General features: G+C 34.9%; 1 protein-coding gene across 11 annotated transcripts in view; it reads left to right on the forward strand.

The window, feature by feature from the left end:
- Positions 1–17,274, forward strand: part of eml1 (EMAP like 1) — a 49,998-nt gene that overhangs the window by 29,357 nt on the left and 3,367 nt on the right. For 5 of the 11 annotated variants that reach the window (XM_082144199.1, XM_082144204.1, XM_082144200.1 and 2 more), the window contains 14 exons: positions 1,431–1,560; positions 5,392–5,526; positions 5,689–5,717; positions 6,877–6,903; positions 10,376–10,505; positions 11,326–11,475; positions 12,693–12,762; positions 12,958–13,068; positions 13,233–13,328; positions 13,464–13,598; positions 14,624–14,723; positions 15,042–15,193; positions 15,305–15,430; positions 16,946–17,077. In XM_082144199.1, coding sequence (XP_082000325.1) covers positions 1,431–1,560; positions 5,392–5,526; positions 5,689–5,717; positions 6,877–6,903; positions 10,376–10,505; positions 11,326–11,475; positions 12,693–12,762; positions 12,958–13,068; positions 13,233–13,328; positions 13,464–13,598; positions 14,624–14,723; positions 15,042–15,193; positions 15,305–15,430; positions 16,946–17,077 — 1,523 coding nt within the window. The remainder of the gene's footprint in view (positions 1–1,430; positions 1,561–5,391; positions 5,527–5,688; positions 5,718–6,876; positions 6,904–10,375; positions 10,506–11,325; positions 11,476–12,692; positions 12,763–12,957; positions 13,069–13,232; positions 13,329–13,463; positions 13,599–14,623; positions 14,724–15,041; positions 15,194–15,304; positions 15,431–16,945; positions 17,078–17,274) is intronic. The other 6 variants (XM_082144202.1, XM_082144201.1, XM_082144208.1 and 3 more) reach the window with 2 other exon arrangements.

Consider the following 17,274-nt stretch of genomic DNA (forward strand, 5'->3'; position numbering starts at 1 on the left):
TCATGTTCAGTTTATCTGTTCCTCTGCCTGTTTGAAGTGTGTGCAAGATGAGTCATGCTTTGCTTCTGCAAAATCCTTCATGCACCATGCAGGCTGATGTCTTTGAAACAAAAAATTCTCCTCTATTTCTCACTTGCACTTTTGCCTCATTCTTTCTTTTCTTTTTTCAACTATCTCTGTGTCGCTGCCTACACATTCATCACACATTCAAGTAGCTCTGCTGTGATGAATATTTAATAATTCAGACTCATAGGACCAAGTAAATAAAGGCTCTCTAAAATCTATGCCGTCAGCAGTTAGACTGCAGGTGTGGATGCACTATTAAGTAAGTAAGACTTATGTGAACCACAACTGCATTTTAATGGGTCTATCTATTCATGGCTCAACCCTCTTGCAGGACAGTATGAGGAAGCAAGAAAAAATCTACTCTGGAATTCTTGTTCTGTTCTGGTTCTTCCTAAATTGATTGAATTTAATATCTGGAAATGTTTTCTGTGAGGTCCATTAATTATTTCATATATACACTACCATTCATAAGTTTGGAGTCGGTACGATTTTTTTTTGTTAAGAAATGAATGGTTAATTAACGGTTATTCAGGTTATGCATTAAATTGATCAAAAGTGTCAGTAAACACATTTATAATGTTACAAAATATGTCTATTTTAAATAAATGGTGTTCTTTTGAACTTTCTATTCATCAAAGAATCCTGGAAAAAAAATCAGTTTCTACAAAAATATTAAGTAGCACGACTTTTTTCAACATTGATAATAAGAAATGTTTCTTTAGGACCAAATTATCATACTCAAAAACACATTTAAAAAAAATCTTATTGACCCCAAACATTCGAATGGTAATGTATATATAAAATAACTTAATTCATTTAAATTCATTTAAAACTCACTCAAAATGAAAACTCTATAAATACAAATCTAAATGCTAATATACTCAAAATTTACTTTTTTCTCTCAAAAGTAATTTTAAATACATTGTATATCTCTTTTGGGACAACAGAGCAAGAATATTGATGACTCATCCTGCACTACACAGATTTTTGTCCAACCAGATGCTCTCTGGAATGAGAATGTCCCTTCCCTAACACCATATTCAAGAAACTAGAAAGTATCAAATGATTGTTCATGACTATGATGTGATTAAGCCTATTGGTCATTTTAAACAAAAGGGACAAGTCCCTTTATATGTCCCGGCCAAACTTCCTTTTTCAATAGGAAATATTTCTCACACAGGACACTGGGAAAAAACACTTGTCCTTGTTAAGCAATTTCATGGGGCCTTTGAGAATGTAAAGTTAGCTATTAAAAGCTTGACATAATCTGGTGCTACTTTACAAAAAGAACAGAAACAACAGACAATGAACATCTGACTGCAGTGCAGTGTGTAATTCTGTCCATGTGTCTTTTCATCTTTTAGCTAGACCAATGATTGCAGCCCTGCCCCTGAGACCCACGGTCAATAATGGTACTGGCCTGTCAAAGAAGGGTGGCACACTGCCATCACCCTCCAGCTCCAAGAAGGACAACAACTCACCAGCAACCAAAAGGTAAGAGACTAAAGGCTGGAATACATTTTGTCCAGATTTTTGTGCAAATTTGCAGTGTAGATGAAAGTCAGAGGCAGTGCTCCACAAGTGCTGCTGGTTCCCTCTTCATTGTTGTTCAGGTGATTTAAGTGGGTGAGGTTAAGCCAGATTTACTTTGACCTGTGCAGATCAGAGTTTACCGATTCCACAGAAAATTGCTTATGATGGGCACAGACTTTTTTTTTTTTTTTTAGCTTATGACTTTTTGTTTGATATTTTGAGCCGATTTTTAGAACATTGTTTTCAATTTTCACAAGTCTCCTAGAAGCGAGGCGCATGTTTCTGCGTGAGTTTGTTGTGTTCGGAACGACTTGAAAATGTGTGTGTGTGTGTGTGTGTGTGTGACCCTCAGTTGTTTACTGTATGATGCCTAGCTTTTCTCTGTAACTATTTTATAAAGTCAGCAAGTGTATGATGCCTACTGTTTTGAAATCAGTTGATATTTTAGGGATAAAAGATATATCGGCCAGCATATCGGTATTGGCCGATATATGTCCTTTTTTTTATGTTATCGTTATCGTTATCGTTACCAATATTGAGCCGATAAATTTAAAGCCAATAAATAATTGATTATTTCCTTCAGCTGAGACTCTTCAGGTGTGCACTGTTCACCACAATGGTTTTGAATTGCTTGAAATATAATTGGAATCAATTCAAAAAAGGAAAATGTGCTGTGAAAGTCTGTCATATAGGCTACATAAAATTATAATGAGAACATCATAACTGTGTGCTTGGGACTATATATCGGTATATAATAATATAATATATCGGTTATCGGCTTTCAAATATAAAGAATTATCGGTTATCGGTATCGGCCAAAATGTTCATATTGGTGCATCCCTACATATTTTAAATGTGGTGTTTGTCAGACCCCTCTGTATGTCTGTCTGTATGTATCAGATCAATTCATCTAGTCAATTCATCATTAGTCAGACAACAAATATATGTTATCTTTGCCTGGTTAAACCATAAATGACTGAAGGCTTAATCTGCTTTTTTAATTTAAAAATAAAGATAAACTTGTTAAAATCATTCGCAGTCTTTTCACTCTATAGTGGAGATGAAATTGTCTGCATTGTTTTGCTGTACAGTGCTGGATCAGCTTTCAGTATTATAATAGACATTTATCCAGTGCATGCAAATACAAAGATAACAGTGCATGGTTTTGTCTTATAAAGGTCAGCTCACGTCTTTATCAGAAACGCAAAACCTGAAAGAAAACCTGTTCTCAAGTGAGTCGTCTGTGATGTAGGAAGCAATGCAGTGCAACTATGTTTCAGATGACAAAGAACAAGTTCAAATTAGCAGATAGAGAAACTTTGTGATCCATTTTTTTTTCAAGATTCTTTGATGAATAGAAAGTTAAAAAGAAGAGCATTTATTTGAAATAGAAATCCTTTGTAACACTATAAATGTCTTTACTGTCACTTTTGATTATTTTAATGCTTCCTTGCTAAATAAAAGTATCAATTTATTTTAAAAAGAAATCTGGCCCCAAACTTTTGAATGGTATTATATATCACAATGTGAAATAACAAATAACATTGTTTTAATTAAGTGTAATGTTTTTAGAATGACATCAGGAATCCATGAATAATAATTAGATAATTTGTATTTCTAAAATCCATAAGCCAATTCGGATTTGGTGATATTCACTAGGTTAAAAATACTTCTGCAGTTATGTTTTCTTGTCACTATAAAAATCTAAATTACAATAAGGGTTGATATTCATGAAACAGTCACTCTTGTGAACTTTGCAGCTGTGCAGCACCAGTGTTTCTTTAAGTACACATCATGCAGACTAATTAATGAATAAACAGACGTTTGTTATTATGAGATACAACCCAGCTGATGACCCCTGCTTGTCTTTGTTTGTTAGTGTCAACTGTCTGTCACATGTATTTGTCATCCTGTGCGACCTTTCTCTCCCCTGTCCCCTCCCCTTCTTCCTATCTGTTGCATGTTCTAGCCTGTCCCATCTGCCCAGGTTTCTTCTAAGGCCACCCTGCAGGTGAGAGTGTTTTTGCCAAAAGGATCCGCAATCTTCTCAAAAGTGCTGTGGACTTCTGATATTTTTTAATAAAAAGGCTTTAAGGGTCTGTTTTTAAACCATTATTCATGAACAGCTTAAAACCCTAGTCTATGAAGGTGCTTTGGGGATCCCACATGAAGTACCACTGCACTGGGAGATAAGCCTTGCTTTGATACTTGTGAAACTGGGCACTCTTTGGCTTGGACATGTGTTTTTTTTTCCCGTTTTTTTTTCTTAGCTTCTCTTCAGGCACTCTTTCAATGCAGCCTGTAAAGCTTCTATTTCCATCATGCCTTGAAGCGAGAGCCCTGTGCAGTCTCTACACTAACTCCCACTATACCCACTTGCTTGTATGCCTGAAGTGCCATTATTGACAAAAAGCCTCACAAAGCATGAAGATCCTGCAGCTTATTTAACATGGAATAACACCATCCGCCAATGGCTGGGCCAAATGAACTTTAGCCCTGCAGTCTGGATTAGACTTGAGCCTGGCAACCAGTGGACTGCTGATGGGGTCTTTTCTTTTGTTGACAAGTTTTAAAGGGAACCCAGGCTCAGTTCACTCCTTTCTAATGCACAAAGACAGCAAATCAGGGCATGAACATGTCACAGAAAAGAAAAAAAAACTAAACAAATAAAATACATTTCATTTGTTTGTTTGTCTTATATGTATTTGCTCTGCCTCTTTGTGGATGACCAGGCCTAGGTTATAATTATAATCTCTGTTATAATTGGCTGGGATGTTGCCAGTATTATCTCTACATTGCCATTTCCTTTTTGTCTGTGTAAATGTTTCTGTTTGAGGTATAGGCTATTGTAGGGAAATTAGGATTCATGAAAGAGATTTAGAGACAGGTGAAATATTGCAAGCTAACGCAAATACATAAACGTTTTGTTACTCAATTCTGTTGTACAGTATTATATATATTCTGGAGGGAATTGGTTTGGGGATTTGTTTTTAATTACCCCTACAAGTTCGATTAAACCATCAAAATATGAGGAAAATATTTTATAATTGTAAATATTTTAAATACGAGGGAAGAACAAAACACTTAACTTGGTTAGGGTATTTATCTGACAAAATTATTTGGCAAAAAAGGGGGAAATTACTACAGCTACAGGTTTTATTTTACTATGCAAAAAATGCATAGAAAAACAAAATGCTCAAAGGAGTAAGCATACATTGAACATAATCAGTTATTAATATTTTGTTGGTTCTCTCATGTTTTTGCATGTGTTCTTAATTTATTGACAGCCTGACCAAAAATGATGTCCGCACAATTTGGCATGTTTTCATGTTTCATAACCTGTCAGAAGTGTTCACAGTTCACAGTGTTCACTCTTCCATTTTTTATTACATTCACAACTTTGGAAACATATAGAGTAATAATCAAATCAGCATATTAGAATGATTTCTTAAAGATAATATGCCATCACAGCAATAACTGGTATTTTAATTTATAAAAATATTTCTAAATTTTTCATCAAATAACTGTTGGCCCAAACTTTTGAACGGAAGAGTATATATATATATATATATCAATAATTCTAAAATAAATACTAAAATTAAAACAATTCAAGCAGTATCTTCAAATCTAACATTTTATGTCGTATTAAAAAAGCAGATGCCATATTTTCCCATTCACTAGAATGTTTCAGTTTAGGAATATTTTAGTATTATCAAGTGTTGGTATTTTGTTGTGCCTTTTCTTAGGTAAGAGCCAAAATGATGTTAATATCTCTCGTTCTGTCATTCATAGCACTGTGAAGAGAACAAGTTCATCCGAGCACGTCGGCCCCAACAACAGGAAAGACAGCGGGGTGGACTCCAAAAGCAATCGAACACGCACTGGTTCCACTGGGAGCAACTCCAGTGGCAAGAAAACAACAGAAAAGTATGGACATTTATATATATTTGGTCTTTGTGCCCATGTGATTCAAAAAATTATTTTTACCTAAAATGGGTAACTCATATAAGATGACTCATACTATCAAACATTGCACACACACATAGAGAAGCACATTTGGGTGACTTGTTTCCTTTCTCACCCCTGCAGCAAACAGAGGGAGCCTGTTTTCTGCGCAGGTAAGAGTCGCCCTGTTCCCATGTGATAGAGTATGAACCAGGACTGGATCAGTCACAAAGCAATGGTTATGCTGTCATTTCTCTTTTTTACTGGACTTTCCAAAAAGTACAAACTTTGCTAACTCTTGTCAAGCACTCTAAATGAATGGGTGACCAACCAGAAGTTATTTTGTTGTGCTGCAATTCAGCTCATTTAGTAGGTGGGAAATCCAAGGGAATTTCTTTTTCCACAGAGCTTTCTCCCATTGTGCTCTCCAGTCATGGCTCATGAAGCTCACTGTCTATATTGTGCTGTACAGTCTTTTTTCAGTTCATTTCGCAGTTCAATTACCTGCTCTTCTTTTATCAGTAACATCATCTCTTACCAAAAACATTTCCACTGTTTCTCATTTTTGTGTTTGTATATTTATATTTTATGGTTTTATATTTATTACATTTTATTTTTGTCAAATTTATATTTTTTATTCATTTGCTCACAAAATTAGAATTAGAAAATTATAATATAATATAAAATAAATTCTGTCAATATAAAATTTTACTGTAATTTAAGCATAGAAACTGCACTGAGAGAGTAATTAACATAACTCTGTAGAGTACAGGGTCTTTTTCAAATAAAAGAAGCTTGACATTTTCAAGGTCTGATAGGCGTTTATAGTCATTGTGTTTATCTATTATACATCAGTTTTGGTCCGAAGCTGTTCAGTCTTCATTTTTTTAAAGAATACAAAGGAATTAAGCAGCAGTTCTTGGGAACGTCAGAGCAAATTTGATTTGGTGTCAGTGTAAAGCAGAGCGTCCAGTGTGCGCAGCCTTATGAGGCAGAATAAAATTAACTGTTCTTTGCTGAAGGCGGAATTTGCATGTTCCTTATTGTATATTTGACCCAGTTGCTGTATTTAACTGTGCCAAAAACTGTGATTAATTGAAGTCATCAAGACAGCAATTCCAGATGTTAAATATACAGTACACCAAATTAATCAAACACCAGTGGAGATTTGTTAAATAGAGCGCTTGACAAATGAAACGACTTTCCCGGAGGAGCTTGTAGAGTAATTACCCAGACATGGAAACCTGGGATCTTATGAACAGGGATCTGCCTTTCCATGAGCCATCTTCTGCCATCTTACATGTTTGTCTCTGTCTCTGTACGTTCACAAAGGGATGCGACGTGTGACACACTGCAAAGGTAGGCACTGTTTGTCAACTGCCCCTTGTGTGAGCAGCTCTGTGGATACAGCTTGATTCTCGAAGCCAGAGGGAAGTTATTTAAATCACTTCAGCAATTAAAGAAGGCAATTACAACTCTGCTTACACATGCAATGACAGCTGGTAGAGTTGAGGATCATTATTTATGAAGTGCCAGATACTGTAAAATGATTTAAATAAAGACCCCATGAACAACCAGTGTTTACAGGAAATGACATCATAGAGGCCCCTGCAGACTCATGACTATGTCAATAAATCGCTTAAAATATCAGATCATTTGAGCTTTTTATGACAAGGCAAGGTGCAGGAGGTAAAATGTCATGTTGTGCATTTAAAAAAATTATGATATTTGTGAATTAAAAATTTATGTTATTTGCAAACAAAATACTTTTACATTGAAAAATATATATAAAAACTATTAAAAAAAATTGTTTAATGTGTACACTCAATTAAGATGTGTACACTCACATGTACTGTATGTAAGGTGTAAGGAAAATATTTATTTTAGAGTTATGTTTTTTTTTTAAACCATATGAATCCAACATGAATATAAAGAGTATATTTTTAAGAACTTGACATGTTTTAAACTAGATTTTTAAATGATTTTTTGCCACAAAGCTGTGATTTTAAGGGGTCTTAACAAGGTTTCTGACATGTTTACATTTCGGCTGTAAGAATCATATAATGTCCCTTTATACAGTTTAAACTGGTATTCTAGAAAGTATGGTAATCTGGCTGACTTTGACAGCTCTGGCTTCATATTATGACAGAATCGGCTCCCACAGAGCTGTCTTGCGTAAAGGTCTGGGTTGATTAGACAAATGCGTGTGTGATAGAAGCTCCCACCTTCCTCCAGACATGCCACCCTTCCCAATAAACTAATGCGCACTCTGTAACACCCTTCTGAGTGATGCCAACCTGTGGTTGATTGCAGTGGAGTTAAAACACAAGCTGGTAACTCTTGAGTGATGCTGCTCTGACAGCTCCTGGGTGTTTTGCTCACTGCTCATGGCACTTGTTTTTCCACATGCACCATGGGAACACAACAGTTTCCTGCAGTCACACAGCAGCTCACTGGATGGTTTTTAGTCCAATAGTTTAATGCCACTTTTTGCTCCACGCACACATATTTGTTCTTTCAGTCCCGTAAAGGGCATTTATCATCCTGCGTCAACTAGCTCTTCTGATTTGTTTCCCCTCTGAAACTGAAGTTTCGTGTTCATCATACATCTAAAATTAAATGTCAGACACATGCATATCTATGTGCAGTGTGTCACTAGGTGGAAATTATTTTCCCCAAACTATAGTCGTCGATGTTGATGCAAAATTTGGTGAACGACTCACTGTGTTTTATAGTCACAAAGAAACTCGTAAGGCAAGTCAATTAAAGTAATGTATCTTCAGAATACGTTTTTTCAGTTTGTTTCCAGTATTCCTGGTTTTCCTCTAGGATAATAGATCATATGCGCATTCCCTACCCACTGTAATCAGCACTGTAAAAATCATTTTCGTAATCTGCATTTTTGACTTTCCAGAAAAAAAGTAAATATATTTAGAAACCAGACCATAATTTGTAAGAAAAATAAATGAATAAAACAAATATATAATTTTTTTTTTGCAAAGATATTTTTTTTATTAATTTGTTTAGTTTATAAAAGTTAATTTTTCTTATCTCATTGACTTTTTTAAGCAGAAATATCTCAATGTTTGCTTAAAACATTTTTATTTTTTTTGCCAGAATAGTAGGTTAAGATTAGAATTAAGAATATAAACTTCTTAATTCAAAATATATTGTTTGAAAAGGATCATTTTCTGAATTGATCTTGCTTTAATGATGTTTATGGAAAACAAGACAAAAATACTGATTGCGAAAACGATTGTTTTGCAGTGTGGTTTCTTAGTATTGTGGAAGCCTTGTCGTCTTGTTAGTATGGTGGAATCTAAATCTGTTGGACCATGTCTGATCATGACTATACTTCATCCCACCTCTCCACCCTCTCCTACACCTGCCCTGTCCAATTTGACCACTTCACCTAGTAACCGTGCAGATCTACCTGCACCGACCATCAAAAAGGACCGGATCCGCCGAACCCCCCAAATCCACGTCAACCGTGCCCTCGCAGTCTGCGAACACCCCGTCAGAGGCCAAGATTGTGTCTGACAGAGCGGCCCGGCTCGGGAGCCGAAAGATCCCTCCGTTTACCCTTCCTCTGAGGAAGTGTACTTCTCAGTCAGTCCACTCGCCCTCAGATATGCCCTCTTACAGGAGTCCAATCAAATCTCCCAGCCAGTATTTTCAAATCTGTTACTAAGCAAAACAGCTGTAATATTAGCCTTAGTCAGGTGTTAAGGATCTTTATGAGTCTTTTGTTCTGTTTCGTTCTTTTTGTTTTGATTGTCACACTTTGATTTGGTTTAGTTTCATGTCGTTTCTGTCCATGTATGTTAAGCTGCATGTTCACACTTTTGTCTTTTTGCTTTTAAATAGATTTCTTTTGTTCAAGTGTGCATTTTATTAACCGTCCATTTCCTTTTCCATCATGTTTGCATGCATGCATGCATATCTGTGACTTTATTTTGTGTCTATTACTAATTTACCAAACCATGAAATTGCTGTATTCACATGCTTCTGCATTTGACTTCACATTGTTTGTCTTTACATTTAAATGGACTGTATCTCAAATACTGTACGTAATAAAATTTATCAAATCATTACCTTTTAAATCTCACTGACCTATTTAATTATTTTCAGAATAATATATTATTATATAGAATAGAATATATATTATTCTAAACACTATGTTGCAATTCCTTCTAATTCTCCTTTTGGGATAAAATCCTTTTATTTTGTCTTGGATTAACATTTAATCTCCTCTTAAAATACATTACCATTCAAAGTTTGGGGCAGTAAGTTTTTTTATCATGTTTTTGAAAGAAGTCTCTTATACAGCAAGAACAGTAAAAAATACAGCAAGAACAGTAATAGTGTGGACTATTATTACAATTTAAAATAGCATATTAAGATGTAATTTATTCCTGTGATGGCAAAGCTAAATTTTCAACATCATTACTCACGTCTTCAGTGTCACATGATCCTCCAGAAAGCATTCTAATATTCTGATTGGCCGCTCAAGAAACATTTCTTATTATCAATGCTGAAAACAGTTGTGTGAAAACCATTATACATCTTTTCAGAATTCTTTGATGAATAGAAAGTTCAAAAGAACAGCATTGATTTGATGCTAACAAGCTTTAAAATGAATCCTTGCTTAATAAAAAAAATATATATATATATTTTTTTTTTAAATGGCCCCAAACTTTTGAAAGGTAGATATGTCTTCATTATTCTATCTCAGTTCAAATCTGGTGACATTAACATCAACAGATGTCACAGCGATCCTTCGGTGACCCATGCATTTTCTTGCTCTAAAAATCTGTGTTGCTTTTTCTAGATGAAGGGTATGTCAAAATGTATTTGAAGGGACGACCCATCACCATGTACATGCCCAAAGACCTGGTGGACACATACTGCCTGGAAACAAAGGCTGACTTGCCTCCTAAAAAACTGAAACTAGACTGGGTGTATCCTTTTATTGCTGCATGATGAAATAGAAATGGAGTTGCATTTAGATTGATTCTTGTATTGAACGCTCATTGCTGTAAGATTGAATTACCCGCTGATTTATTATTGCACAGAGAATGAGCTTGTAAAAATGTCACAAGTTAAATGATGGATGTGGTTTCTAGGTCAAAGTCATGTTAAAATTACTGCGCATAATGTAAAGCTTCTTGAACGTGGACCTTAAAAGAAAGTATTATTCACTGTGATGTACTAATTCCATATTCTCAATCCAAGTTGCTGAATTTTGAAGCTTGAAGAATGTCTTATCATATACCCTGTTTCTCTCTGGCTCAGCTGAGCACTGCAGCCTGTTGGAGTAGGATATTTTCTGCACTTCTTACCCATAATGCATTTGGTATATTCCCTGAAAAGGACTTTGTTAGAAAAAACTGAGGCTTTTCACGGAAAAAGCCCTTCATTGCTGAGGTTTGTTCATTGTTAAGCTCATCTAGAGTAGTTTTTGCTCTGAAAATTGCCATGAAACGGAAGTTACCGTTACCGAGTGAAATGGCTTCTCAAACAAGAAAAAATGTAGGGCGGGACTTGATTTTGTCCATAGGGAATTGATTGGATGGTTGGGATTGTTGTGATCTCATGTGAGTGACAAGTTGTCCCGCCAGTAAACACACCATCAAAGAAGAGATGTCGCTTCAAGAGGGAGGGGCAGTTAACAGAAATTTTTTAAACGATGTACACAGATAAATCATTTATAATAAATACTTAAATATTCCCTAAAAAAAAATCCATTTTGATTTCATGGTGACTTTAACTATGACCCAGTTACGGTTACCGGGGCCGCGACTGTCGATCCAACCTGTACTTGCTCCCGACGGGGGAAACGGTTTACTTCATCGCATCTGTTGTCGTGCTGTATAATGTGGATGAGCAACTACAAAGACACTACACTGGACATACTGATGATATCAAGTGGTAAGACTTACATTTCTGTCAGTATGATGTCATTGTCCATGTGGTCATCATAGCATACACTGATGTCACACTCTGTAAGATCACTAGACTTGTACATTACACTTGCACATCTTTTCATCACCTCAGATATTTTAATAAACTTCTATGTAAAAAAAAAATTATTAGCCTATTGAAATATTCTTCAGCCTATTTTTTAAAACCTATGCTGAATTAAGGATTTCTGAGCAATGTTGTTTAATTTTCTGCTTTGATGTGCAATTCTACAGAACATTTATCATTAGTTGTGTCACTGAAGGTTATTATTCATTCCACTGTCATCCCAGAGTCTGTATTTTGCCTCTGTGTAATACCATATTAGTTCTGTTTGGGGCAGGAGAGTATGGGATATGGGCCATTTTAAAAGAATTATAGTTAATACTTTATATAAACCCTCGGTTTCACAAACTAGGCTGAAGCCTAGTCCTAGACTACAGTGCATGTTTGAGCTGTTTTAACCGAATGCAACTTGCACTGACATATCTTAATATATGTTAGAACCATTGTTTTGTCTCAAGATTCACACCGGTAATGTTTTTTTTTAAAGCACATTTATAAAAGCTACTTAAATGCCCTAATTAAACTAAGCCCTAATCCTGGCTTAATCTAAGCCCTGTCTGTTAACCCGGGCCAAAATGTAATTAAATTAGTTAAACTATATTTAACATTGAAGTGTCAGGTTCATATTGAGGACTTTCCGTATTTGAACATCCTATTTTCCACTTAACTTTCTCTTAATAAAACTATTCAACCTCCATGAGAGGTCAGTAAGATTTGAACAAAAAAATTATAATTAAGGTTACACTTTATTTTATGGTGACGTAGTTACATTGTACTCACTCAAATACTAACACAGCTACAACACAACTGATCACACTACTGTCAGAAGACTTTGTTCTAAACATGGAAAACCTCATACTTTTTCATCTGTAGAGGAATTTACAGAATGTCTAATCTAAGTCAAAGGCCTTGAGCAAGAAAAGCATCAACAGAAACCAAAGACCTGTGATTAAAATGTAGATGATCGGTCCTGTGACTCATAATGTTCAAAGTCATTGTGTTGTGATGGCATTGACTCAAGAGACATGAATGTGGGATGTCCTCTCACTGCTGTGTCATCGCCTCACTCCTCAACAGTCCCAGCTGTCCACATCTTTAACCTCTTTTCTCTTCCCCTACAGCCTCGCTGTCCATCCCGATAAAATCACCATAGCAACAGGACAAGTGGCTGGCACATCCTCAGATGGAAAAGTAAGATTGGTTATTCAGCTCAGATATTTTAAACCGGTGTCATTAATAGCTTGATCTAGCATTATATCCTAATTATCAGATGCGCCTCAGGAGTCTGTCATAACAAACGTGCATGATCACAATCTCAAATCCACATGCTTTAAATAGAAGTTGAATTGGTCTAACATGCTCAGTGAGTCTGTCTGTGTCTGGCAGCAGTTGGCTCCTCACGTGCGAGTGTGGGACTCTGTGAGTTTGAACACGTTGCACATCCTTGGAACCGGTTTCTTTGACCGAGCTCTGGTCTGCCTCTCCTTCTCCAAGTCGGTAAGAGACAGTCAACTGTATATTATGTTACCAAATAAACGTTGTCATGTGCCACAGCAAAATACAGCCTACATTTGTGGGTGATACTTTCTGTATTTTCTTTTCTTTAAATGTATCTGTCATAAGAGCTTTAGAGTGATAAAAATGTCTTTTAAAACATTCAGAACGGTGGAAGCTGGTTGTGTGTTGTGGATGACTCCAATGACCACATTCTGTCTGTGTGGGACTGGCAGAGGGAAGAAAGACTAGCTGAAGTCAAGGTGAGTGGTTCATAATTGATAGCAGTGTCTACTTTTGTGTTAGTGTAACTTGTATGTCGACAAAGGCCATTCACAAGTAAACTGACTGCTTTTATTATGCACATCTTTACAACTTCTCTTTCTCTGCCCTCACAGTGCTCAAATGAGTCAATCTTTGCTGCTGATTTCCACCCGACAGATGCTAATATAATTGTCACGTGTGGAAAGTCGCATCTTTACTTCTGGTCATTAGAAAAAGGGTCTCTTGTGAAAAAACAGGGTCTTTTTGAGGTAATCTCCTTTAAGAACTTTTCCATTTTATTCAAATTTCATTTTTTGCTGAATGATAGCATGATGCATGTTTAGATATGGTAAAACATGTGCATGTGCATCATGCACACTAGCAGTCAAATGTTTTGACACATCAAAACTATAAAATAACACAAATGGAAGTGCTGTATATGAATTATATTATGTAGTGATGAAAAAAGTTCCAATTAAAACTTTTTTAGCTTCATCTGGTGCATAATGGGATTAACTATAAAAAAATATATAATTTTTTTTACTTTAGTTAAGAAATGTATACACTGCCATTCAAAAGTCTGGGGTTGATAAGATTGTTTCATGTTTTTGAAAGAAGTCTCTTATGCTCTCCAAGGCTGCATTTATTTGATCAAAAATACAGCAAGTAACAGTACTAATATTGTAAAAAATTATTGCAATTTAAAATAACTGTTTTCTATATTCATATATTTTAAAATGTAATTTATTCCTGTGATGGCAAAGCTGAATATTCAGCAGTCAATACTCCAGTCTTCAGTGTCACATGACACTTCAGGAATCATTATAATGCTGATTTGCTGCTCAAGAAACATTTATTATTATCATCAATGTTGAAAGATGATTTTTTTTTTTTTTTTTGTGGAAACCTTTCTTTTTTTCAGGATTCTTTGATGTATAAAAATGTTCTCAAGAAGAATTTATTTGAAATAGAAATATTTTGATTCATTAGAAATGTGCTTGCTTTTACCTTTGATCAATTTAATGTGTCTTTGGCCTTGGCGAATAAAAGTATTAAATTCTTTCAAAAATGTTATATTTGTCTCCAAAGCTAATTTCCAGCATTCAAGCATAAGCCTTTAGATTTAAAGGCTCTTAAGATCATGAGAAACATAAATTCAGTCAAATGTGTCCAAACATTTCACTGTGTAGTTTTAGAATATATAAAACACATGTGTTATCATATTTTTGTGTGTGTGTGATACATCTATTGCATTTCTGCTTTAAAAATAAAGTAATATTTATGTTTCTTGCAGAAACAAGAGAAGCCCAAGTTTGTATTGTGTGTGACTTTTTCAGAAAACGGCGACGCCATCACTGGAGACTCGAGTGGAAATATACTTGTGTGGGGCAAAGGTAAAAGAATAAAAGGTTTATTATTATTTAGTGATTTATGTGAATGTTTTGTATAAGCCTACCCCCATTGAACTTTGTAAAATATCTATTTTATGAAATTCAATTATGAATGTTGTTTGTACAGTATAACAGCTGTGTGTTATCTAAGGGTGAGCCTGCTGCTACCAACAAAACATTCTTTATTTTGTGATAATAAAAGAGAGATGGTGCTCCATTTTTACACAGTTCAATAAGACTCTTCATGTAGGCTGTGAACACTTTTGATTGTTATACTGATGCTGGTTTATATAATGCTTGTTTTCTGGTCATGGCTCACAGGTTCTAATCGTATTAGCTTGGCCATTCAGGGAGCACATGAGGCAAGCGTCTTTGCACTTTGCATGTTGAGAAATGGGACGCTGGTCTCAGGTGGGAAGGACCGTAAACTCATCTCATGGGATGAAAATTATCAAAATATTCAAACAGTGGAGGTAAGGCATACTTGGATATCATTTTGATGCAGTAGGCATTTATATGCTTGAATAGTAGTACCAGATTCAAGCAGGTATCCATCATTTACCATATGTATATGTAACTTTCAGGTGCCCGAGTTATATGGCCCTATTCGAACTGTGGCTGAAGGACGGGGAGAAACGGTTCTTATTGGCACCACCAAAAACTATGTCCTACAAGGCAGTCTGGATGGAGAGTTTATCCCCATCACCCAGGTAAGTTTACCAGTATATGTACAATACCGAAGAGTAAATGAATAGTTATGGATATAGAATAAAACTGAGAAAAGAACCATGATTTTCCTTGTCCTCTGGGGTCTTTGAAGTACTCCAGGGGGTTTGTTGAGAAGATATTTAATACAGTATATATAACATATAGACTTATATTTAATTTTAAAAAATGATACCATAGTTATTAACCAATTTCTAAGTTCTATCTAATTATTTACTAAAATATTTTTTAGAGAAGAATGTGTCTATACTGGTCAATATTGGAAATATATATTGAAGACTGGGCATTTATAATTCACAGACCTTTGCTGTCATCAAATACTCACTTAAAGTTTGTCTTTACAGTAATAGTAAATTTAAACATATTTAAAAATATAAAACTATAATAATTAAAATATTTAATATGACATATTCAGTAATATATTTAAATTATTACATATGTATATAATTTTTAAATAATTAAAAATATTAAAATTATTGAACGTTAAATCCTAAATCTCAAAATTAATACATTTTTCATGCTGTGCATTATCATGTTGTGATGCCTAAATTCACTTTTGATATTTGTTTTTGATGCATTATTTTTAAATGAAATCTTTGATCTCATTATTTTGTTTTGTTTTGATCTCTCTCTTTTTCTTTTTTTTATCTTTAAATTAATTATTTAGACTGATTTCCAATCTATTTCTCCCTATTTTTACATTTAGATGAGACCTTTAAATATTTAAAAATATAATATATTGAAATTATAAAATTTTGCAAAGAATGCAAAAAAAGTGCTGCACGGGGTGTGAATTCCTTATCTCGGTGCTCTTTTGATGTAAGGGATAGTTCAGCTTAAATAATAAAGATACTCCAAGGCACTCGAATAGTGTGGAAAAAAGTTAAAAAGCCTTTATTTCATCATAGCATTATCATTTGAAAGGCTTTTAAATTTTTTTTCAACACTATTCGAGTGCCTTGGAATATCTTTATTATTTGAGCTGAACTATCCCTTACATCAAAAGAGCACCGAGATAAGGTGCTTTATGAAATACATAATTTTAGAATTTAATAACACTGTTAAATATAAACATTAGCAAATATCAAGATGAACATCCAGTTTCATGCTGTACATTATACAATATCTGTAATATGCCTACATTTACTTGTAGCATTTAAAAACGATTTACTTTTGTTTTTGATGTTTTATTGTAAAAAATGTTTAGGCATATACTTCTGTATTCAGTCTGTATTCTGGCCTTAATATAAAATAATAATAGCATGAAATAATGATTGGCTTATCAGCATCAGACAGAATATTAAAATCGGTGCATCACTACTAGTAGTAATGTTAATTAATGAGTTTGACTGCGGATTTATTCCCTGGTATGTTGAAAGAAAATGAATCTTTTTAGTGTAAAAGAGTAACTCGTTTTGTGGATCTAATACAGAATATGATTGATGTTTGAAACTTTCTTTGAAATTCAAACCAAATGTTTGCATCTGTTTGATTGTAAGGGCCACACAGATGAGCTATGGGGCCTGACCGTACATCCGCTGAAGCATCAGTTCCTCACCTGTGGCTATGACAAGCATGTCTGCCTGTGGGATTCAGGCTCCCATCAGCCCATCTGGTCCAAAACATTGGAGGTGAGCGACCTGCCTCTGTAGGCTTCACTTGCATTACTGTAGTGTCATCTCACAGCTTGCACATCGGTTTCTTGTTATTGAAAACCTTGCCACTACTACAACTATAATGAAAAGAGCTCTAGTGTTTCCTTAGGCTGAGATGTAACCGCATTTATGTTGACAGGATGTTTGATTGAGCATGTATGTGTGTTTCCCTC

This window comes from Leuciscus leuciscus, assembly GCF_965113295.1.
Source record: "Leuciscus leuciscus genome assembly, chromosome: 17".
Classification (NCBI taxonomy): domain Eukaryota; kingdom Metazoa; phylum Chordata; class Actinopteri; order Cypriniformes; family Leuciscidae; genus Leuciscus; species Leuciscus leuciscus.